General features: G+C 37.9%; 1 protein-coding gene across 1 annotated transcript in view; it reads left to right on the top strand.

Annotated features, from left to right (window-relative positions):
* Positions 1-1,127: 1,127 nt before the first annotated feature.
* btbd11b (BTB (POZ) domain containing 11b) overlaps positions 1,128-25,174 on the top strand; it is a 48,369-nt gene continuing 24,322 nt past the window's right edge. Inside the window, 1 exon segment of the mRNA XM_056765540.1 lies at positions 1,128-2,187. Within this exon segment, the coding sequence (XP_056621518.1) occupies positions 1,323-2,187 (865 nt within the window). The 5' untranslated portion in view covers positions 1,128-1,322.

Raw genomic sequence — 25,174 nt, 5'->3', positions numbered from 1 at the left:
TAGGCCTACTTCTGGCTGAAAAAGCATCATGTTCTTGTTTGCTTATATAATACAATGATCTATGCCTTTGTAGTCTCAATTCTTCTAACGTCTTCAATCTTCTAACCTTCTCAATTTTTTATATACCTAGAGTTATTTCATTGTGATTTTTATTTTCTACTAAGCACTACTACACATAGCAAAAATAATACAGACAACAAGAGCTGTTGGCTGTCATCTTTATTTTTTATGCTTAAAAAAATGTATGACCTTTACAGACTGCGGGAGTGAAGTTCACAAGAACCCTCCATTCAAGATGACTGATATATTATGCATACTCTTCATTATTTATGAACAGGAATCTCGTTACTCTGAGCTCCTTCTGAAAGGGAGAATGGGTAGAGGACAGGTGTTCATTTGATCCCTTTCTTTTTGTCCTCGAATGTGCTGCCCTGCCTGGTCTGCTGGATCGGAGCAGTTTCATGGATGCTGACTACTGGTTGTATAAAGTCTATCGATGTGTTTTGGACACTTAAGGCGACTAGATCTAGAGTTTTGTTTTCAGGACATCGACAACGGTTGATTAACAGATGTAGTTCTCGCTTAATAGAAATGTTTTTTAATTAACAGTGCACTGCTGAATAAATAATAGAAGCCATCACTTAAATTCTAATTTATTGGTTCTAATGGGAATTGTGAGACTGTGAAGATGTCTCTAGTAGGACGGCACAAGACACACCAAACTATGTGGTGTTTTTTAGTGAACAGCTCATATCTCTAAATGGGGTACTTAATGGAAACCATTAGAAAGTGTAACTGGGTATTGAAGTTTCTCAGTAGTGCTTCGAAAAAAACTCAAAATGAATACTGAGCAAATAATTGAGAAAACAACTTTTTACATGGACTGTCTTTAAAGTGAAACTCAAGGGGATAACTAGAAATGTAAATTTCTGTCTCTTTGAAAAAACATGTGTACATGGTGTATTCAGATGAACAGTAATGAAACAGAGCCATCATGCAGTCCCGTGCAAATTCACAACCAACTGTAAGCACTAATAGTCCCGTTAGCGTATTGGATGCAGTACCGCCTATGGCCCCTCCTCCAACCGAGCCTTCAAACACACTGGTGTGTGCCATAACATTAACAACACCGCTTCTCCTTCAAAGTTGGGGGCGTATTCTCAGTGAAAGCAACAATTTGGGAAGTCGCCTGCATCTATACTCTTCACTCTCCCGTGTCATTATTAACGTTGTGGATAGCAGGTACAGTCGGGCAGTGGCATTTCTTTGCGCACGAACATTTCCCATTGGTTTGAGGCTTATGGACAATATGAAGTGCAGTCATGGCAAAAAGGGGTAAATCCGCGGTGAGGACCCTGGAGGATTTGACGCTGGATTCGGGTTACGGAGGAGCCGCGGACTCCTTCAGGTCATCGAGCTTGTCTCTGTGCTGCTCCGAGGCGCCCGTCTCCTTTGCGCATGGAGGGCACTGCTGGCATTTGACCGACTCCATGCACAGTCGACACAACAGCCTAGACACCGTCAACACCGTCCTGGCCGAAGACGGCGAGACCCTGGAGTGTTCCGGACACTGTGCGAAACTTCCCGAGCTTGAGGATGTGCCCTGGAGCCTCGGGGAGGTGGAGAACGCGCTCAACAAGGAGGAAGAGTTGAGGTTCGGGACAGTATCCGCGGATCTGTTGGCACGGCTCTCTGCGCTCGTGAGCCGCGCACTGGTGAGGATCGCCAGAGAAGCGCAGAGGCTGAGTTTGCGCTACGGCAAATGCACCAAATACGAAATACAAAGTGCCATCAAGATGATCCTGTCGTGGACCATCTCGGTGAACTGCATCGCCGCGGCGCTCAGCGCGCTGTCCATGTACAACATGAGCACCGAGGATAAATTCAGCCGTGGGAAGTCGGAGAGATGCGGCTTGGTGTTTTCCGTCGGGAAGTTCTTCAGGTGGATGGTGGACAGCAGGGTGGCGGTGCGCATCCACGAACACGCGGCCATATACCTGTCTGCCTGTATGGAAAGCCTCTTCCGAGAGGTCTTCACCCGGATGCTGAACAGCTCGGTGGTGGATAAAGATAACGGGGTCCCCAAATTTACACTGGAGTCCTTTGAGCAGGCACTGAGCAATGATTCAGAGTTGTACGGCCTCCTTTTGCCTTATCAGCACCTTATATGTGGGAAAAATGCCAATGGTAAGTTGTGCACCTGAAAAGCAGTTTAACAAAACAAATGTCCCTTTGCCCTTCCAAATTGATTTTTTTTTCATTATATATTACTTATTTTTAGGGAGTACACTTACGTTTTCTTTTTTAACCGGTGGCTACCTCAAATGTGTAGATTTTAGTTATAGTAATTCACTTTTTTAATGCGGAAAGAATCAGTAACCAGCTCTTATGTTTATACAATGAAATTTACTTTTAGGCCCTTTGCCCGGATACTGACATCATCTGTGTGTATATATTACCCAGTCTCATTAAGAATGTTTGGCACTAAAAGCTCAGAGATTGTGAGATAACTTAATTTTTCAGAGATGTGCTTTGAATACAGATTTGCGTGTGTTTGCAGCTGTGTGCATCCACGAACAAATGTTTGTCGCTGCAATATGTACATTATAATGTGACAGAGAGTGCTCAGCTGCATTTGCTTAACAGTCCCCTTTTGTTCTTTTAAATGTATTAGTTTTATGGTTACAGTGCATTCATGCGTCTTACTGAATGTTTTCAGGCGATAGTGTTGTGGTTCATGTGCAGCGATGGAGCCTGGAGCAATTCAATGTATAGCCTTCCAATAATGTTTGTGCAACAATGTGGATTTGACAGTATTGCAGCACTCAGTAGAGTGATGATATCATTGATTTAATGCAGCTGCTTGGCAGAAGCGCTGCTCTATCTCACTGTGTTCTATTGCTGTCCATGTAACGATAATTTATAGACCAGTACCACTTGCAATGATGTCTGTATATAACTAAATACATTATGTATTCTATGAAAAATCTATAGGATGTGTCAGGCGTATACTGGCTTTGCGAAGAAACTAAAAGCAAGAATAAGGGACTCTGATGATTTTTTTATTGGACACACTTTGGTATCCTATTACTGCATTCACTCTGTAGGAATGCTTCATTTTGCATAGATTAAGAGGCGTTACACCAAAAAATTTTGAGGAGATTACATCTCCATAGTAAGGCACATTTCCTCCTCAAGGGTTCCTCAAGATGGGTTGCCAGATAATAGCCCACCCTTTGTTCCTCTCAAGGGAGCTGTTTTAATTGCGCTTAGTTTTTTATTTCCAGAAAGACAAAGCATACATCTGTTTTAAATTGCGTTAGGGGTGGAATTGCACGCACACAAGTGTACATTTTAGCTATTCGCAACTGTTACAAAACCTCTCGATTTCCTTGAATATGCATAACTGCATTAAACGCGTACCGTAATGCAATTTGCAAGCTTCCTCCAGCGCACCCTGCTTTAGATGTGGAGGCTGTCGGGTTCAGCTGCAGAGGTGGTCTGCTCTGAGTTATCGGGTCTGTTTTGTGCCTTCGCGTTCTGTGCCAGGCACTGAGGGGTGTGTTTGTATATGTGTGTTGAGAGAGGCATGTGTTAGGGTGCCTAAGCATGACACAGCTCTAGTCGTACCAGGCTGCTCCAGGACACAGTAAATACATTAGTGTCTGAAGATTTGTGTGTAAGGGATTTCGTCTGGGTGTGCCGGAGGCATTAGCACAGTTAAGGTCGTGTTGGAATTTGAGGTATCTGAAGGGGAGTTTAAGATGTACTTCCACAAATTGTAGTTCTTTAAATCAATAAATCTGAATTAATTGGATTGTAAACTTAAATATTTATTATACACACTCTGGGCAAAATTCTTTTAACATTTATAAGTCTGTGTTAGTCATGTGTTAGAACTGATCTTATAGACACATTTGCTCATTCCATCTAAGAAAGCAGTCTACACTGTGTTATAAATTCATTTTTTCAGGTTCTTTTGAAGGCTTTTGGCCGTCAGATTCTCTGCCCACAGACTCTGCTGAAAGTGCAGATAATAAAATCACTATGAAACTCAAATTCTGCAATGCAGGAATCCAGCGGGAAAGACAATATACAGTAGATTTAAAACAAACGCAGAGATACATACCTCACTTGACTCTGTAGAGAACCGTTTATTTACTTGTACAAACCTGTCACAGAATAACATTGATATCATATTTGTGTCACACATTATTGTGCAATATTACACAATGTTTGTTTTCGAGAGAAGGGAAATCCCCCATATGCCCAAAGTCTTACAACACATGTAATTTTACGTAATGTATAATTATGTACAGTAATTTTACATATGCACATATCAATATCACAGTATAGTTATAATTTGTATAGTTTGCTAGACTGTAATGATAATCAATTTACATTTCAAAACCATGTCATATATTATAATAAAATAGACAGAAATGTGACTTACTGACATAAGTAAACACATTACAAAATTACATTAACAATCAAAGGCAGAGATGCGATTCTGTGCAAATATAAATGTTTTTAATTCAGATTAATTAAGATCAAGGCCACTGAGACATTTAAAGGTTAAGAGAAGCATCTCATAGTGGATATGAGAGTAGACAGCCAATTCAGTTTACAGAGGATGGGATGATGTGGGCAGATTGTTTGGTGTGGGTGACAACTCTTATTGCAGAATTTGTACGTCTACATTAATGGATTTGGCAGACGCTCTTGTCCAAAGCAACATAGTTTTATCCCATACATTTGTGTATCTAAGTATGTGCAAACTCCTGGGATTGAACCCACGACCTTGGCATTGTTAGCACCATGCTCCTACCACTGAGCTACAGGAAAGCTAAGTGTGAATTTATTGCAGTGATTTTGGGAGGTAGGACTATTGAGAGATTGGAAACAACCGGGAAAAGAAGTAAGCAAGGCATAGGTCATAGTTTTAGTTTTTTTAATTCGACCCTAGATCAGGAATCATGTTTTTACTGATCTTTGAGATGAAAACATCCATTATCAGCATTCAGACTGCCAAATTTTGTAAACTGTACAAAACCTACATTAGACCCAACAGTTCATCTGTGAGTACTGATTCATAAGCAGGTGTTTATGTAAAAATGTTTAAAGGCATAGTACCGAAAAGTGATGCATTCTTCGGGTCAGAGATAGAGTGGGCCCAGTCACACATCTGTCATTGCCAATGTGACGGTCCTGAGGGGAGAACTCAGAAATAAAAATGTATTGAACTATAAAACATAATGAGCTGAGCATTACACACACTCAAGCACGGGTATGTGTGGATTCACCCACACGCATATGCGCGCGCACACATTCCAGCACTTGTAAATAAACAAACGCACATATGGATGCATGGCAGGAGTGAGGGCACCCACGTTTACACAAACAAACACGCTATAACAAAAACCTTTAAGAAATACGTTTAAATGTGTGGACTGACTTGGACATTTAAATTGTCTGCTCTGTTTTGCTGAAGATCGCAAAAAATAAGCACTGTGATAAAGAAATGTTCATGGTGTTAACACATTTTGTCAATCAAGATCATCTTTACAGATTACACAATATTTGCAATTTTTTAAGCCTAAATACAATCGCAAAAAGTAAAAGCTAACACGCTGCTATAAACAGACTACGCTATGGTCGCCTTAAAATCAACGTCACCACCACCAAGCCTCCGACAACTTTCTCAAACTTTATTAAAAACGTGGTTCCCTGGTATGTAATTACTCTGTGAAATATTTCCCCAACAAAGATTCTAGACATTTGTGACTATGTTGCTTTATTTGTGTGATTTATGATGTCTAACATCCCCGCAAAAGGAAGTAATCGCCTTTAGCAACTTGTTAGCAACCGCCGTTTTAAAGACACAATAACTGTAAAAAAATCACAAGCGGGTTATAACTGGTGTGTTTTATGTCATACATTAAAATGTAGAATATGTATATAGGTTTTGTTAGCTACCTTATTTCACGCGATTTACCAAAAACCCATTCCAAAACCTATAGACTTTGTGGCGATGGATCCGGAAGTCTTAAAATGCTAACTCGCCATCTCTGAGCCACTCCATATACTGAAGCTATGTAGATAGATATGTATGTACTGCATACAGTATGTATACAGTATGTGTGTGTTTAAAATAACTTTACTAGTCATTTTAACAGGAAGTCTTTTTTCAGTCATGTGATAAGAAAACCATTAAACAGGAGACTATAGTTAGGTCAAGGTCAGTCTGCCTCTTAAAACAATACATATGAAATAACCTATGGAAGATAATGCTTAGGCAGTGAGTATCTATAGACACTAAAAGCCTCTCCATATAAATCCCCAGTGACCATGTAAAGGTTAACAGCAATTCTCACTGCAACTAATTTTCCATACAGCAGTTCAAAAAAAATTCAGCAGCTCTTTATCGGTTAATGTTCAGACTATAGTTATCACCATTACAACAGTTTAGTGAAGAATAACACTAAAGATGTAGCACTATTAGCACACAATAAAGATCAGCCTGTCTAAACACAACATTCTTTCAAGCCAAGGTCAGACAGCCTCCTTCAGAAGGAATCAATACCACAGATGGTTTCAGCTTTCTAGTTTGTTACTATGTTCAATAGATTTAACAAGGTTCTCATGGTATGTTCTATTTGGTGTATCTTTCTGTATTTCTATACATCGTATATTAAAAGAATGTTCTATTGTCTACATTAGGGCTTTAAGAGCATCTGCGACATGTTGGTTCAACCTCAGTATGTTAAAACAAGGAATAATTGTAATTTACATTAATGCACCTACAGTAATAAAAATGAATCCAAAATGAGTAGCTGGCATATAAAAATATACATTTTTATAAAAATGTGTGAGGAATAAGTCAAATCTGTATAATATTTATAAAGGAAATGTTGAATTTGAGTTGCCTCAGAACTTCAGCAGAACACATTCAGGCAGACACTACTGCGTTCGACACCACATCTGTACCTGCTCACACCTGTTTGTTTTGTTACTGGATGTTCTCTACTTATCTGGAAGATGAACTCACTGCTCACATCCGGTTGAGATCTTTTCTCTGTGAGTGAACAGAGTGGTGATCTTGTGAGAGTGAGACACAAAGAAAAAAAGAGACATAGGGTTTTTTCACATAAGGCAGGTATTGGAGATTGCCTGTGCACAAAAAGGCTTAATGGAAAAAGAAAAAATACCACCTTTTCATGCCAGAGTACCTATGTGTGTGTGTGTATGAACAATTTATGAATGGGAACCTTCCACCTGCACGTGATTAATTGCCTAAACGTGCATACCGAATCAAAACAACAGAAACCATATTAAGATGTACAGTATGTACAGCTCTTTTGCTCCTGACTTGGAAAAGTAAAAGTCAGTTGTCTTGTTTGACCGATGGCCATGGCTTCATCCTTTGCAGCTGGCACATGGTTTATATTATTTCAAGGTGTGTTTGCATGTATTTTTCTTGTTTAGTGACGTTTTTATTGCAAACACATGCTCTATCCTGAATGAGTCTTATTTCATGTAAAAAGTGGTGCAGCTTTAAAGAAAGTGGATTAAGTCCACATGATAAGGCCTGTAGCATCATAGGTCACTTTTAGGGAGAACTGACGCAGATGCCTTCAATAAATGGAAAGATTTACCGCAAGTTATACTGCAGGAAATTAAGTTTTAAAAGAGACTACTTCTCTTCTTCCCCATTGACACAAGAAATCAGTTTGTAATCACTGAAGTTGGCCTGTGCTTTCCTTCATTTTGTTTTTCATTATTGTGGCTACTTACTTACTATCGTCCTTTCTACTTGCGTATTCTAAAGGCATCGACCATACAGTAGATTGAGACTTTTTTGAAAATGTTGATTTTTAGGGTCCTGTCATTTATACTTAATTTTATACATCTGAGGCTTCATATGTGCGGTCATATTTACTTTTGATTTCTTATATTATATTTTCTTACATTAAACATATTATTCTCAATATAAATGTCTGTGATAGTTTCTAAGTGGGTACTAACAAGTCAACTTAAGTTATGTGTATTGTTTATCGATATATTCTTTATAATTTAAATTCAATGGCATAATTGTTTTCTGTATGTCTTTACTGCATTAGATTTACAGCCAATTAGAATTTTGTAGAACAAAAAAATGTGAATTCCTTGTCAAAGGTCTGATACATTGTCGGCCATTTTGGATTTTCAAACTTCTGTCAATTCTTTAGCCTGTTGGGGGGAAACTTGGTAGGTGTCATTGGTGCAGACTGTGCAGTATCATGTCTTGAGCTGTAGTGTTTGTGTATACTGTATGTTTGTGTGTCTATGTGTCCTTTGTTGTTGTTATCTGCTATATAGTCTAAAGCTTTGCCATGGGGTAAGTTTTGTAAGTGAGTCATTAGAATATTCATAGTTTGTGCCCCAGTCGTGGACTCCTGCCTGGCCTGCTGTCTCTGATTAAACTGATGGATGACAGAGGGTGTGATTTATGCAAACAGAGAATCCATTAATGACTCAAATACTGCAATACATTGTCTGCATTGTCAAACATGTCTGGGTCAAAGTTATTTAATTGTCAGAGTGTGACTGACTGGAAATAGTTCTTTAGATCTGTTGTGACCTTTATCAAATTACAATCATTTTGTGGTCTTTGTTTTGTGCACTGTACAAAATGGATTTGCATGATATAGGCCTAGGGCTAGTGTCCACACTGTGTGTCCGTCCTTGTGTGTGTGTCTTGTGTTTGCACTGTATATATAAAGTTGAGTTGAGTGTAGCTTCGCAGATCACATTGTGGGGACGTTGAAAGCTCCGTTTATTTTTTTAGTTAACAGTGTTTGTTGATTGTGACCATCGTTGAGGTTTGTGTGTTTAAGTGTCTTCTTGAAAACTGCATTTGTATCTTTGCAAGTTGAATGCTTTTTTGAAAGCATTGCATCATTCATATAAGAATACACAAGTTTATTAAATTGACTTGTTTAGAATTGAACATCCTTGAAGAAACTGTAGTTGTCTTGACAAAAAGTTACTGGATAAATGAGACATTTAGTATTATAACAAACTTGGCTGAACAAAGTATTGTTACTGAATATTATTAGATCAGTTATGTGATGCATTATGTTGCTTAAATTTTTTTTATAAACTTATACTTTTCTGGAAGTGTGAGGACTACATAAACAAAACTAATTAAAGTTCATGATCCATTCTGTTGCCTATTTGTGGTGACTCAGAAAAATGTACCCCTCATCCACTATTATCTCACTATTATTAGTTCCCTATTTTAGGCTGAAGTCGTGTAAGAAGTCGTTGTTACATGTTACAGATGTTTCAGGTATGCATGTGTAATTTTACTGCATAGGTGAAATCGCATGTCTGCTTGTCTTTGATGTAAAAAGTGGTCTACGTGCCAGATGGTTCTAAATCATCTTACCAACATTAATAGTGCATAAGACCATCATTCCTAAAGTCTTGCTGTTTTCCTGTTAACCAGCTGTTTGAAAATACATGAGACTGATGGTTTTCATTTTCCCAGTTATGTAACACCTTCTATAGGCTTTAGTTGTCTCGCTCTGAATTTAGTTTACGATGCTGCCTTAAAGCAATACTCTAACAGGCGAGCATACAAATGAATGACTGCATGTCCGGGCATGCTAGCTAATGCACTTCATAGCGTGCTGTTTAATATGCATCATCAGATGTGTCCCGACTCGTAAAGTCAGTGTCGATGTGAGCAAAATAGTTTCTGTATTTCTAGTCTAACAGATTCTTTACAGAAGTAAAAAAATCCTCCTCCCCAATATCTAAGCATATACTGTATTGTTAAAATACCCAGCAAACCCTTTGGAGGAATCGGATCATGTTGACTCAAGGCTAACTTAAAGGATAGTTTAAAAATGAAAATCACAATCAATATTTGACTTCTGCAAAACACACAAGAAGATATTTTGAAGAATGTTGGCAAATGAACAACAGCGGTACCCCTTGACTTGCATTGGTTTTGTGACCATAAAAGTGAATGGGTTCCATCGTTGTTCGTTCATGCTATTTTCTTTTGTTTTGCATAAAAAAGAAAGTCAAACAGGTTTGAAATGACAAATGTAGTAAATGATGACCAATTTTCATTTTTGCAAGAACTATCTCTTTAATGCACACTGAGATTATTCCTTATCTCCATATCAACATTCTCCCTGACGTGGTAATAGCTGCACTCTTTCAGAAAGGTACTTAACTTTCTCGCTCCATCTGTCTACAACTTAAAACTATAAACAGGTTTTCTGCTCAAGCGTATACAGAAAACTAGCTTGTCATTCTGCATTTGTCTCCAGACTGTATGCTTGCTGTGTTTTTTTGCCTTTAGGATCTAGGTTATAGTCTGCAATTGAATAAGAAAGAAGTTATATTCCTGTGTATGTCTGCCTGACCAACCAAAAGCCTCGTGGTGAACTGTCAGAGTTCCTCGCCTGCACAAATGAGTAAAAACGTTTCCATCCAATTTAGCCCATTCACTGTCATAACCGAGGCCGTAAGTAGGCCAGCCAATGGCTCAACGCTGAGCTGTATGCTTTTTTTCAAAAGGAATGATGGAGTTGGAGCTGGCAGTTGTTTTGACCTGGACTGGATGGTTGCGTAGTCAAATGAAACATATCCACAGAAAATCCGCTCACCGTAGCTTCACATGCACTCGACCACATTCTTCAATGGTGCTGTCAAAAAGAGAGTGACCATCTGGAAAACAAAGTATTTCCTCCATCCGCATCAGTTTAAGAGTGGGCAAAACTAGCAAGCGGGGTCATATTATGCGGAATCAAAAAATGCTTCATCTATTGAAACACAGTGGGTTGATGTAGAGCATGGTGTTACCTTCCTTTGCTAATTTAAAAACACATTATAAATACGTAGTTGGCAGTTACATGGAAGACTTTAAAGGAGCCATTCTTTGGCTGTTTTCGAAGGTTTGATTACGTTTTTTGGGTGATTAACAATTAATGTTCATGTTTCTAGTTTCAAAACACACTTTGTAGTTTACATATTGCAAGTCTATTGTTCACCGCTGTCCCTCTTCTCACAAAATGATTGAATTTTTTCCGGTGTCTATAAAAGTCAATCCTTCCGGTAAAGCAGACCCAGTCTATTGTGATTGGTTCCCCGGTAAGAGATGTCCCACAAATACCACTTCAGCAAACTTCGGCTTCTCAGGCTGTCGTGATTGGTCGGTCCCCCTCTCACTACACATGTATTCATAAGCTTTGGCTTTTAGCAAAAAACTGGTACAATGGCGTCAACTTCTCTTCATCAGTTAAACACATGTGGATCGATCAAAGTGTAACAAAGGTCTGCTAGTGCATGAACAAACCTCAATCTTTGTTAAAGATCTCAATTTATTCTTACCATGGCGAGGGAAATGACACCGAACCGATTGGTGTCAGACCGATTATATTAAATAACACTAATAATAGAAGCGTTTGTTTTGCCTTTTTATATTGGACCTAGTTGGATGATAAAACAAGCTGATTGACCAGGAGACATTTACAAGCAGGACTTCAAAAGACGTCTCATAGACGTGTTTTAGAGGTAGGCGCACACACAATATCAGTGTATTACACAGAACAGCTTTCACAGCCGATGTTAAAATCATGGAAGTTGTGATTTGACTGTTGGTTTATTATTGAATCTGTGTAGCTGAATTCTTATTTCCAGCTGTAGGACTGTGATTTAAGTGAAAGTAGTTTAGCACGTAGCTCAGTCAAACGTTTACTATCTCTGATAGGGTAAGGGTTACTCTACCAGCTCTTCCTCTTCTCTAAGGAATGCCTCGCCGTTTTTTTTTGGCATATTCCTTTGGGCGAAGGTTATTCAAAAACTCTGAAAAGTGACATCATTTACCTGGCAAGTAAAGGGCTGTAGTCCGATTCCAGCCGTCCTCCGTAGTCCTGGAAAAGTGAATTATGTTAAAGACAATTTCTCGCTTGGCATTGAACTTTGAGCTTTGTCATTTTGCAGATAATATTTATGCTCTAAAAAAACGTTACACACTAACTAAGGTTTGAAAATTGGCATCATGGGGAACGGCACCTTTAAAGGTCCAGCAAAATAAAATGGATCGTTTAGTTCTATGCACCAGAAAGATGGTGGAAAATTGTCATAAAAATGCTAATTATGATTTATTTTGGCGCATAAGCTTTTCGAAAGTTATGAGTGGGCCTTAAGAATAACAATTTAATAATAAAACTGTATGATACGACCCCATTAAGACAAAAGTAAATAGACTTTCTTATTAAAAGTTAAAAAAACAATTCTTTTTTTGTCTTGTTGCACACATACACAGGAAAGTTCAAGAGTGTTATAGTTACTAGTGAGAAAAATAAAGTAAAATGAAAGAGAGCAGCTTTGGCTAATTGTAGAAACTGTGACTCAGATCCACTCCCCTCCCACATGAACAGGCGTTCTAAGGAGGTGACAAACGTGTGATTTGTGTTTATTTTTCTGGGGAATTTTGCCATTGCTACAATCGATGACAAAAGCAAGATGTTGCACAAGATCAGTCACAAGCGGCAGAAGTTGTTAACTGCTTTTGATTTGCTCAGTTCTGCTTTGTGTTAGATGAAAGTTAGGGGAGATTAGTTAAAAAACCGTTTGACTCATCCAGAAATCATCTCTTGCTGATCAGATGTTTGACTAAATAAAGGAACTTTCAGGGATTTCCTAAAAGAGAATAAGAGGAAGTAGCAGGGTTTCTCAATTGCTGAGGTGCTAATGAATCTCCTTTTTTGGGCTTAAATATACAGCAGTTGAATGTCAGTGAATGTCATTGTCTGTGACATTATTTTCGTTCTAAGAGCATGATACCATGTTTGTACCACTCTGTGACATGCTTTAGAGTACTTACATTTTTTTTATATCATGGTTCAGTACATGAATATGTTATTCTTTCATGGAAAACATCAAAGTCTGATTCCATCAATATACAATGGCATGGTATTACAGCAGTACAATTTGTGTGATGCCAAAATAAATTTCTTCTTTAGAAATGGCACATGTTGAACAGCGTTTTCAGTATGTTGTGTGAAATCTTTAGGTGATCACTCTCACTTTAACATTCGGCCCAAATGTATGATAATTCGAAAAAAATCTATATTCTGGTAATTGAACATTCAGACTTGACCTCTCCCAGCTGAAGCATGAACAGTTTAATCATTTGACATTAATGTCCGATCCATTCCAACAGTAATACCATTAGTTTTGTAATTGGTTAATTAGCATTAGATTCGGTCGAGCGTGAACTTTGCCAAGGTCAGTTCTGTAGGATATCAAGTATGGCAACACAATGTGTCCCCCCCAAATCATTTGCAGATTTCAGATCGCTTGCACATTGATTACTCAAGTAAGTTGAAAAATCTTGGTGCAGTGTGTAATCTTTTTGAGGATCTATTGACAGAAATGCAATATAATATACAAGACTATGTCTTGTGAGGTAAATAAAGACCTTACATAATGAAGCGTTATGTTTTATCTTAGAATGAGCTATTTTTATCTACATCCCCCCGGGTCCCCTTGGATGGAATTCGCCATGTTGTTTCTACATCTTAGTTCTTGGTCAGCCAGTGTAACGTTTCAAACGGGATTGGTGGAATGAGCCGTTGGTTGCAATACGCAACCTCATCCCTAGATGCCGCTAAATTTCATACACCAGACCTTAAAAGAGATCAATTCTAGTAACATTACAATATTATTATTATTATTTTCCCCTCTTTCTTGCCTTTCAGGAGACATTTGAGTCCCTCCTTTGAGAATGTTGATAAAAAAGAAATAGCTCAACGTGCTAAAGGGGCCCATGTCAAAAGACATCAGTGAACAATAAAGCACGGCCTCTGCCAATCCCTCTGGCTTATGTTCAGGACTCATGCAACCATCCCATCTGTCCTAAGATGCTCCCCCTGAAACGCTCCTGCCTGGCTCCCTTTTAAATTCATCTTCCTGCCAAGCACAGCATTTCCCTACGGTAGAGTTGCAATGTATATTGGAAAAATGTGTTGTGCGTATGCTAATGATGAACCACGCAAAAGGCCTTTGTGAGGTTTCATTTTCATCTCCGCAGTAAGATGCTTTAAAGGCAATTATTTTCAGGTACACATTAATTACCTGATTACAAGATTACGGGCTATTTACTTTTGAACTGCTGTCATGTACTTGATTCAGGATAGAGCGTATATGAAGGGGATTTGGTTATAATGGGTTCAGCATGCGCATGTGAGACTGATATTCAGGCATGAATTCTGTCCGACTGAGGATCTTGTGCGAGTGGCAGTCATGCCTGTCAACTAGCAGTATTGCTTCGATTTTGGTGTTTAACATTGTTTTTTATGCACTGCCTGAAATGGATGCATATCTCGTTTGGATAAGTTATAGAAGAGTTTGGTTGCACATGAGTTGTTATGTCACTGCAGCTCTTTGACATATATACTTTATATGTATACTTTAAATGTATACTGTATACTGTTTCTGAAGTCAAGTACATGCAAGACTCACAGTTTAGTCTGATGCATGCTCTTGTTTTTTAAACTATTGCTGCTTGACAGAATGTACGATATGTCCCCATTGGGATCTTGGGTAAAAGCCAAGACAGACTCTGTGACATCAACTGTCTTGCACATCAGACTGTGCGATATACATCTTAACTAAGCCAGCCTTTAGTTGTGATTGACAACATCGACTGGGCTGTCCGGCATTTCTTGAAACACAAAATTTGAATGACACTTCAAAAAACCTAGCAAGCCTTTTTAAACTAATCATGGCATTGTTTTGCCTGAAAAATATACAAAGCTAAACGAAGTGCACAAACTAGTGGTTTGTATGATAGTATAATAGTGAACTTTTGATAGTATGACTCAAATGTAAAGGGATCTCAGACAAAACTAACCTCAACATTTTCTTTCAGTTCAGTTTATTCGCTTTCTCAGATTCAATTCAAGGGTGCTTTTTTGGCATGTACAGGGGTCAATGACGTATAACAGGCACTTATCATGTGGTACGACCAATTATTTTAATAATTATATGAAATTATTAAGAGCACGGAAATTATTAAGTGAACAGTATTTATAGAACAAATCAGTTGTATTTTTTTGTTAATTATGATAATTTAAGAGGACTAAATTATAGAACAAAAATATGAGATGATAACTTAACTAAACTCAAAGAAAAGCAAACACTTTAAAAAAGATTTAATTTAAAATGTTCATTTTTATTTATTTGTACACCACATTCTTATTGTTTAAATAACTGCAATAGATATTATTTATTTGTATTTTAAAGTTTCATGTGGAAAATCCTTATATGTCATTGAGCCACAACAGGGAACGGAAAACTATAAATGTATGTAGTGCAAAATTAAATAAAGAGAAATAGTCATATATAGAAATATATAAAAAACTGAATATCTCTCTCTCTCTCTTACACACACTGAACAAATGTCATCAATTGTTGTGCTTCTATTCTAATGCCCCACTTTTGGTCAAATTGCTTTCTAGTGTAGTGACCGACAGTACACAGGGTCGTTTTTTTTTACCTGGGTTAACATCGGCCATGCTTTAGATTGATCCCTGTTTGTTTGACCACATACTGCTGGCTCTAAAAATAAACCACCGGCAAGCTGCTCCTCCCCTGCTCATCTCAATGTTGTGGCATTTCTCTTTGATCTTATCAGGTGTGCTCTTTTTGCTAATATTCATTAATTACAATATTAAACATAAAAGGTAATACACATGTAACTTGTGTCTGTCGACCAGAGATTATAAAATGAGTCAAAGTCTAATCTTCATTCTTTGATAAGACACAAATCATGCTTGATTGGTTGATTTACTTCATTTCTGTGTTGGATTGTAGTCTAATGTTAATCTTTCATCGCCGGTGGTGGAACTTTAGCAACATTTAAACTCCATTTGAGCAGCTTGAAGAGAGGCTATTAAGATAATCCTCAGTCCATTGTAATTGCTTCATTTACAGTTGAATGAAAAGAGATTTATTTGTGGTCGCATGCTAGCAAATCAGACTTTCGATTTAAGCTTTTGGCAAAACCTTAAAGCCTGAGGCTGCAATCCACTTAAGGACGGTTTCTTCATTCAGAGGTCTCCGTTTATGATTAATGTTACTTGGGCGATACATTAAGTCCGATAGGCTCTCTGAAGCTTCTTTCGCTTCTGAAGTCACCAGTTATTCCCTCCTTTTGGAGTGGCATGGAAAATTTCCCTCCTGTGGCCGCACACACTACATGACCAGAAACCATTAAAAGAATCTCTCGCTAACACCCCGCAAACTGACATCATCGCTTAAATATCCCAAGTAAACATAATGTTCTGTAGTACACCATATGAACTTTGTGTCTTCAGAAAACGCAGCGGAATTTACAGTCTCATTATGTGTTGTTGTTTCAGAAGTGGATGGATAAACCACTTCTGATTATACAGTTGTAAAAGTACATTAGATCCTGACTTTGGGGTTTCTGAGGTCCAGTAAGATGGTGATGATGTCATTACGGGCTAAGCCCAAAACTCTGGGGATATACTCTAGACTCTCTGTTATAGTTTCTCATAAGAGGTGCGTATCTGCTAAAGTGGTACATTCTCTTTTAAGTTATAACTGATGTTGCTGGTTTAAACTGTTGGTTTTTACTGCATTCTGTTGATGCATTGAAACGATTGAAAAACCACAGAGAACAACTTTTGCCCTTATGAGGTCTATCAGATGCAACCAGTTCACACAGTCAAGCTGACTGACTTTTTCTGTTACTGAAAAAACATTGCCCATGATTGGATCTCCAGAGGCTATATTTATTCCATGCCTTTTGTAAATATGCCTGCTCCCGGCTGGTTTTCCCACACTGCTGTCAGTGCCATATGGAAATTATTTTCCTATCCACCTGGCACAACGCTGAGCCAAAACTGATAAAAATATTAGCAGTTATCTAACTGGACATTTGTGCCTTTATGAAACCGAGCAGAGCACCTGTCGGCCGTTGATGCATAATGATGAGGAGGACACACTGTATGTGTATCCAATGCTTATGCACAGCCTTATACTTTTTCTTTGAGAGCATCACAGATAAGAAATAACCAGGGGTTCTTTACATTTACATTTATGCATTTGGTAGACGCTTTTATCTAAAGCGACTTACATTTCATTATCCCATACATTTATACATAGGTAGCCCAATCCCCTGGGATCGAACCCACATCCTTGCATTGTCAACGCAATGCGCTTATCACTGAGCTACAGGAAAGCTTTTTAATCATATGCTTATCAGTGTTAGTGAGTTTATGAGACTTGAATTGTATCATCAATAACAGTCAAAGCTGTGACTGTCATACTTGTGGCTTTCTCATTACTTACTGGCCAAACCACAGTGCGCTTTCAGTAAATGACCTTCTGGGGATGTCAGCAAACTCAATTAATTCAACAAGGATGACCAGACGGCCAGGTTTTCCGAGCACAAGCCCATTTATAAAAACTCTTTCATAACCTAATTAAAATTTCTCCAGGAGATGTACTAAAATAAAGACGAGTTTCAGACATGTCGTGACATTTGAAAATAGTCTGAAATATTGGTGGGAAAACAGAATGTCTTATCAAACTCATCTCAACGCTGTGTATTTGATGTGCCATAATGTGCTTTTGCCTTTATGAACGTGAATGTAAACGCTTTCTCTGTAAATCTCATATTCTCACACTAAAGATCAAATTAAACAATGGATTTGTCAGTCAGATGCGTTTTGTGAAGGTCAATGAGTTTTTTTCAAGTTTTGTGGCTTTGAAAACCGCTGATGCACTCAGCACTGCAGCTGACAAAGGGCTGATTGTATTTCATATGCTCCGGCAACAAATCCATGCTTTTCCGTGCAGTCAAACCTCATGCTTTCCTATATGCAGACCTTTCTTGTTTAAAGGGTAGCGATTAGCTACCTTGCATCTCAGCTATAATGTAGCACTACCCACGTTATCATAGCGTTTTTCAGGTGACCATCAGGTCAAATATCCTCAGAAACACTTTTAATGGTCAGAACAGGACTATGCAGGTTCTGTGTGAAATTTAAGTTGATAAACATATACTATGCAGAGAAGAGGGATGGAGACATACCTTTGTTAGGCGGTCCTGGGTTCATACAATTATAATGTTAGATAGTGGAGGTAATATTTGCACGAACAGTAATAGTTAAAGTAATGTTTTTAGCATCTGAATAAATTCTGCGTATGACACAAGAACTGTAAGTTGCTTTAGGTGTCGCTTATTAAGCCATTAAAGGGTTACCTCATTCGAATGTACGATGTGTTTTTACATTAATATATTTCTGTGCACGTTGCATATTATTTTTGTATTTATAAACACGTTATATAAAAAATGATATATATTTAGATATATTTGTGTTTGTTCGTGTATGTGTTAATAAATACAAAATTAATATTCACACTGCACAGACATATATTATGTTAACACAAACTTTAATTATGAATGCGATTAATCATGATGAGTCGTGGAACAGCCCTACTGCACAATATCTTCTTTTATGATGTGCAGAAGAAATAAAGTCAAACAGGTTTGGAATGACATGCGTAGTAAATGATGAAGTTTTTGATTGAACTAACCCTTAGACAAGCAGACAAATGTCCACAAGGATCAGGACCGACCATATTTCCCGTAAATTTTTAAAGTAAGAATGCGCCTGCTGAGAATAAAAATATAGGCTATGTTTTGAAGCTTTATTATGGTACACTATTTCAAGCACGTCTGCAAGTGATTCACCTTTCCCTTGGGGTGTTTGGTATCATCACCTTGCGTAGAATATTTTTTCATTACCATGCGCCGCAGAATAAACAGAGAAGATTTACTGTGCTATGGTTGTTAGTCATATCCTCTTCTCGTTTTCATTCATTCATTTTCTCTGTAATACACTGTTTTTCTACACTGCAATTGAGCGACGCGAAAAAAATGACTCAATAAAGCTTTGCTCTTCCAACATGAAGCAGTTGATAAGACGCCATGTTAACCTGAAGATGAACTGTACGCGTCTCAACAAAAGCGCTGATGCTAGATTAACATCTTTTTTTTTTGATTAAAAGTTCAATGATTATAAAGTTCTTGAAATGTTTAAGAAAATTAAAGCAGAAGTGAAATCATTAGTCGCAATTTAACCCGGGGTTTATGGCTTGTGGTTTGAAAAAATTACATGATACTATTACTATTCACACTTCTGGCTTTGCCAAGTGCTGTATTTTGTTTCAGCAAATGTGGTACGTTGATTAAATTAGGACCTTGAGCTGAGAGAACACTGTATTTCCCATTACCAACCTCTGTTTTACATTAAATGATTGTGATTTATTGGCCATTTTAATCTTAGTTTAGTTAGATCTGTCTGTCATAATAGGCTAATATGCATTATCCCCAAATAGTGAAAATAACTATTTTTAAAAAAAGATTTAAGTAGCATTAGATTACAATCAAATCCTTGCCAGGAAAAAATGTGTATAAAAACACATTACTTTTAATTAAAACAGGACTCGTGTCTGAGCTCAAGTGATGTATTTTGTTTCTGCCCGTGTGATACTTTGATTGAATTAAGACCAGAGCTGGAAGCACAGAACATAAACTTATTCACAAACACTATATTTACCCTCTATTATTGACTAAAATGGTGGATTTGCTGCCATAGATTCTTATCTATCTATTTAGTAAACTGGCCACCTCTCAACTCTTATCATTTGCAAACTCTAACAAGTTCAGTCAGTGAGACTCTTGAGATGGACGGTCCGGTTCAGGTCTCGTCTGACAGTCACAACCCTATCACCTTCAAATACTAGACTTTAGTCTACTCAGTAGGCTCAGCAGGCTCAGAAAGGGCCCCTTTCCCCTAATAAGCATGTTTTAGGAAAGGTTTGTAATATTTGTTTTCGTTAAATTTCCTTTTGTGCTAAACAAATACGAGACCAACAGACTTAAACTGAACTTTTGTTTTCTTTATACATGTCCAATCTTGCCTAGCCCAAGTGATCATCCTTGATGCCCCCTAGAAAAACTGTTGAATCTTTCTGATTCCAACAACACTTTTTTGACTGTCTAATGCAATGACTCTCAAACAAACAAGACGATTTAAAATTACAAAGCATATTTAAAAAAATCCCTAAATTATGTTCATTTAAAATCCAAGTGTACCAAGTACTATAATTGATTTGTTTTACTATTTGGCGTTAGCTGCACAGGTCTGCTCTTTGTTCTTTGTGGGTTTTCTTTCCACCTCTGGAAAATCTGCAAAGCCTTCCAACATCAACCTCTGTTGTAATGGCTCAACATTAAGCCGGTCTCGGCACCTCCAAAAAGTACTTTATTCTTCACGCATTTTCTACAAAGCCCGTACCTTGTAATTACAGCATGAACTTTTCCCAGCCTTATTCATTGCCTTTCATGCCTCATAATTGCAGCAATCACGTTTTATGAAAAGTGTGGTTTGACTATACTGTCTAAGCTTAGTATGTGTGTGTTATTTGTGCTTGTGGAGGGTGTAGGCATCTGAAAATGTGAAGGATGGGGTGGGGAGGGAGGGTATTAGCTGTCACCGAAGCAGAAGCCATCCTTCACATGCTGTCACTTACACACGCTAAGCCACAAAGCTGTTGCTCGTGGGTGTAAACAATACCAAAAGCAGCGTGGCACCCACATGTAATAAAGACAGGGCGATGTTTTGTGTGAATGTACGAGCAGGGTGTCGTTCCAGGTGCTCTTTGTATTACTTTGACGTTGGGTCTTGTTTACTCTTGATTCGCTTGACCTAAACTTCCACTATTTGGATGAAGCATACTCCTTTCTGTTTTGTTGTTTCTAAATTATTGTGTAAGAGACCTTTGGAAATCTTTTGGTCACTCATTCAGGTAGCATTATGTAAGCATTATGCTGTGTGTTTGTTTTAAACATCCCTTTCAAAAATGCTATTGCTAGCAACCAAGACTTTGTTGCACAATTGAATTAAGTCTCCGGGTATAATTTGTGTTAAAGAATGTTGTCACCACCACAGTGAATACATCGTGAAGCTGTTCTGTGAGCTTGTACTGTTGCCAAATGTGTCATGCAACTGAAAAACTACATTGAAAGGAAAAACATACACTGGAAATGATGTAATACTTCTGCAGTGCTGCTTAATGTCTACAGACAGTGAGGTTTAGAGATGGGGGTTGAGAAGTATTAAACCTAACTAAAATCACATTAGTGAAAACCTTTTGATCTTGTTACTTGACATATAATGTAATACATGATGTAATAGGTTGAGCTTTTAGAAAGATTAATATTTTAGGTTTAAGCATTGAAGTACATCGCCCAGAAAAGCAAGTTAAAGTTTGATGCATCAAACAAGCCAACTAAATGCACTTTTCCAACAGCAATAATGTTCTTTTATGTTTTGATTTGATAGATTATGAGGTACAGGGGGAGTTTAGGAAGGATTGCGGTGTATATTCTCTTCATGCATTTTGCCTTCAAAGCATATTGTGTATGAGTCATTCCAATAAGTCTACATAACTTTAAATGGAGATCACTAAACAAAAATATTGATTAAATATTTCAATTCAAGAATTATTTATAAATCCAATGTGTAAATAATATTATTACTTTTTCCAGTTGAAGTAACATAATATTTCCACTCAAGCATTTAATAGACATAAAAATTATTTAATATATTTTTGTCATTTATTGTTTATGTCATATTATTGATCATCTTGAATACTAATACTAAGATCTGTTGTATAACATTTATTTACATTTAGTTTTATTCATTTAGGAAATGTGTTTATCCAAAGCAACTTTGAATTGAGAGAGCATTTAACATTAATGAGTGTAGTTTACCTAGTCATGTTTACAAGTAGTAGATTTTATGCTGAAGCAAGGGAATATGGACAACAAAGATAAAGGCATAAGCAGCCTTTTTTATAAAGAGAGCAGCAGTTATTAAATTTGGTTGCAAATCCAGAATATTCAGACATATTTTTTTTATCAAATTAATAAAGGCAAAATGTATTCTCTGTCTTTAAAAACATAAGTTGCTTTTAGATCGTACGGAAACATCCTTTAAAAAGCAACTTTCCAAGACGGAAAGGATTGTCGGCTTATAGATGACACAAGCTAGCATTCATACACAGAGGTCTGTTGATATGAAGCCCACATGAGCCCACAAATCTAATGAGCAATCCACAAAATTTGATCCGCCCGAGATGAGACTCAGATTTCAAATTTGGAAAAACTCCTGGAGACTTTTCTTAAGGGGTTTCCACCCTCTTTTCAAACAACATTAGCTGTGACCTCTCTGGCAGTCAGTTTGGTATTATGTAATGCATGTGAATATGCCCATTGAAACTGTTTAAGCTTTAATGTTTTTGGCCGTCATGAATAACACCAACATTAAAACCCCACAATTGTGAACATGAGGGGTGTAAAAACCTCAAATACCTCAAAACACATTTCCACCTCATAACATTGCCTGTTTGTCATAAAAAAGTTCAGCAGGGTGCAACTATATTGACCTTTAAACTGTAGCTAAGACGCTCTGTTTCCATTAATATTTTTCAGCGTTGTGTCGAACAAACCTCACCAGTTGTGGCTCTTAGCTTGGGGAGTTTGCTTAAAGGGGAGAAATGAGGCAACTTGAACATTTGGAAAACAAGTTTACGCTTCATCTACTTGAGTCTTGGGTTTGGATCTGATTACTGTTAGACTACAAGCTCCAGCCAAGCGCAAGAATCAGGATGACGCTGGTTGAAGATCTCCTTCCAGACTGGTACATTCTGAAATGTCCAAACGAATGTTACTTACACTTTTGTTCCACAAACACATAATGGACAGTTTAAAGCCCCTTGCTTACCATAGAGCAGCAGCTGCTGTCGAACACGCTTAGTTAACATTATAGAGTTTGAGTCAGAAAATGTATGGTGTCTCCGAGCACACCAGATCTTATTCACACCATCAGTCACATTCATTAAACAAGCACAATTTACCAGCTGAGCCCCTTTTTTTCTATCACACATTAGGAGCATAGGAATTGATGAATAGAGAATATAACAATTATTCCTTTTGGACATCTTCATTGTCTGTGTTTGTGTTGGTGGAAGGCTGGGTTTAGAGAGTGCTTTTGCAGTGTTAGTTTTGAGGTTCTGTTTGCTATAGCGACATGTTTTGTTCCAGAGAAAAACTGTCCTAAACTATGACATAAAAATCCTTGATGCTATAAAAAAAAACACCTAAATCCACTTTGCATAGCTATGTTTGTCAGTTTTTCAACGATGCCACCTGTTTTCTATACACATTAAGGAGATATTTCACCCAAAAAAATGAAATCCTTTTATTATTTACTCACCCTCATGTCATTTCTGCAGAACACAAAAGAAGATGTTTTGTAGAACTCTGGTAACCAAACAAAATTGTTTCCCTTTGACTTCCATTGTAGGACACAAAACCATTGAGACATTTCTGAAAATATCTTCTTTTATGTTTCACAGAAGTAACTGTACGTTCAGACCGCCGCCGTGGAGAGCGTTAAGAATCGCTCTGGCCGCCCTGCCAACAACAAAGAGTCTTGGGCGCGCTGACGCTCTTACGTAGATCAAAATCTTATCTTGCATTTAAAGGGGCCGCAAACAAGCTTGTTGATCTTGTGCAGACTGACTACAAAAAAAATGATCGGCAGAAAGAACTTTATAGTAGTTACACGTTAGCTAACGAAATAATATTCTGCAGCAGTAACACTGTTGTGCATGCTCTGGCGCTAAAGTTAGCATGAAATTCCTGCTTATTAAAATGTGTAACGTCAATACACTTCATCAGCAACTCACCAGGGACACAAACAATCTCAGACATCTTTGTCCACGCATTTTTTATTATTTATGTCCCCTTACGCATACAGGTACGCATCGTATATGATTGGAAAACTCGCCATAGCAATAATCAATCTCTCCTCAATTTTTTCTTGGGAACAAATGTGGTCGGAACCACAGTTTAAAGGGCTGCGTTCTCTGGAGTCCTCTCAAGCGGTAGACTTCTACGTTCCGATTGGTTGCCGATGAATTACGTCATACCTCATTACCATAAAGTTAACCTGATTTCAACTCTCCTTGACGCCCTCAATGGCCAAGACGCGCCACGCTGCTCCTCGCTGCTGCTCGCCGCCGGCTCACATTGAAAATGAATTACTTCCAGCCAATTTGGCGCTTTCGACAGCGGCGGTCTGAACGCACAGTAAGAGTCAACTACAGAGATCTGAGGGTAATTAAATGATGACAATGTAATTTTTGGTTGAGCTCTCCCTTTAATGCCATTCATTTAATTCAAAGGCCCCCTAATCCAGAAAATGCACTTTTAAATGTTGTTTGAACATATCTGTGTGTCAGGAGTGTGTGCATAACCACCCTAGAATGACACAAATCCACCCATTAATTTTTTTGAATCCTCAGTAAATCTCAACTGTCCTCTTAGACAAGCGGTTGGTATTCTCTCAGTAATCTGACGTCACATTGATTGAGCCCTGCCCATAGGGATGAACTGCTGTCTCCACCATCATCGAGTTTTAAACTGTCCACCATTGTTTTCCCGCTGTACTACTTACAATGAGCTACAATAATGTTTTGTAAATAAACAAGGTGTTTTGTTGTTGGAAGAGAGACTGAACATAAGTCTTACTCATACTTACTCAAGTCATACTCCCGATTTCTGAGCCCCCGAAGACGCTGTGGATTAGTTTTATTTCTCAACAGAATGTGCAGAATACATCAGATTAAGTCACTTTACACCGGGATGCTTCACAAACGAATGTTACTAAAATGCTGGATTCATAACGGGTAATATTTTCTGTTTTTAAACATATGACACGTTTGTCCCGTGTATTGTCACTTTTAAAAACAATGTGCACGTTGTAGAGACATAACGCAAAGTACATTCACTCAAAGAGAGCATGTTTTCAGTTTTTATAGATATTACACGTTTGCCCTCTGCAATGTCTCATATAAAAGCAATGTGCACGTTGAAAAAACATGATGGGTTTGTGCATTCACTCGATTTGATGCGTTTGTCCTGTATTGTGACTTATAAAAACAATCTGCACGTTGTAAAGACATGACACGATTGTGCATTCACTCATAGATAGCATTTTTTATT

This window comes from Triplophysa dalaica, chromosome 14, assembly GCF_015846415.1.
Source record: "Triplophysa dalaica isolate WHDGS20190420 chromosome 14, ASM1584641v1, whole genome shotgun sequence".
NCBI lineage: Eukaryota > Metazoa > Chordata > Actinopteri > Cypriniformes > Nemacheilidae > Triplophysa > Triplophysa dalaica.
Note: the sequence above shows the minus strand (reverse complement) of the source record. Positions and strands in the feature narration are given on the sequence as shown.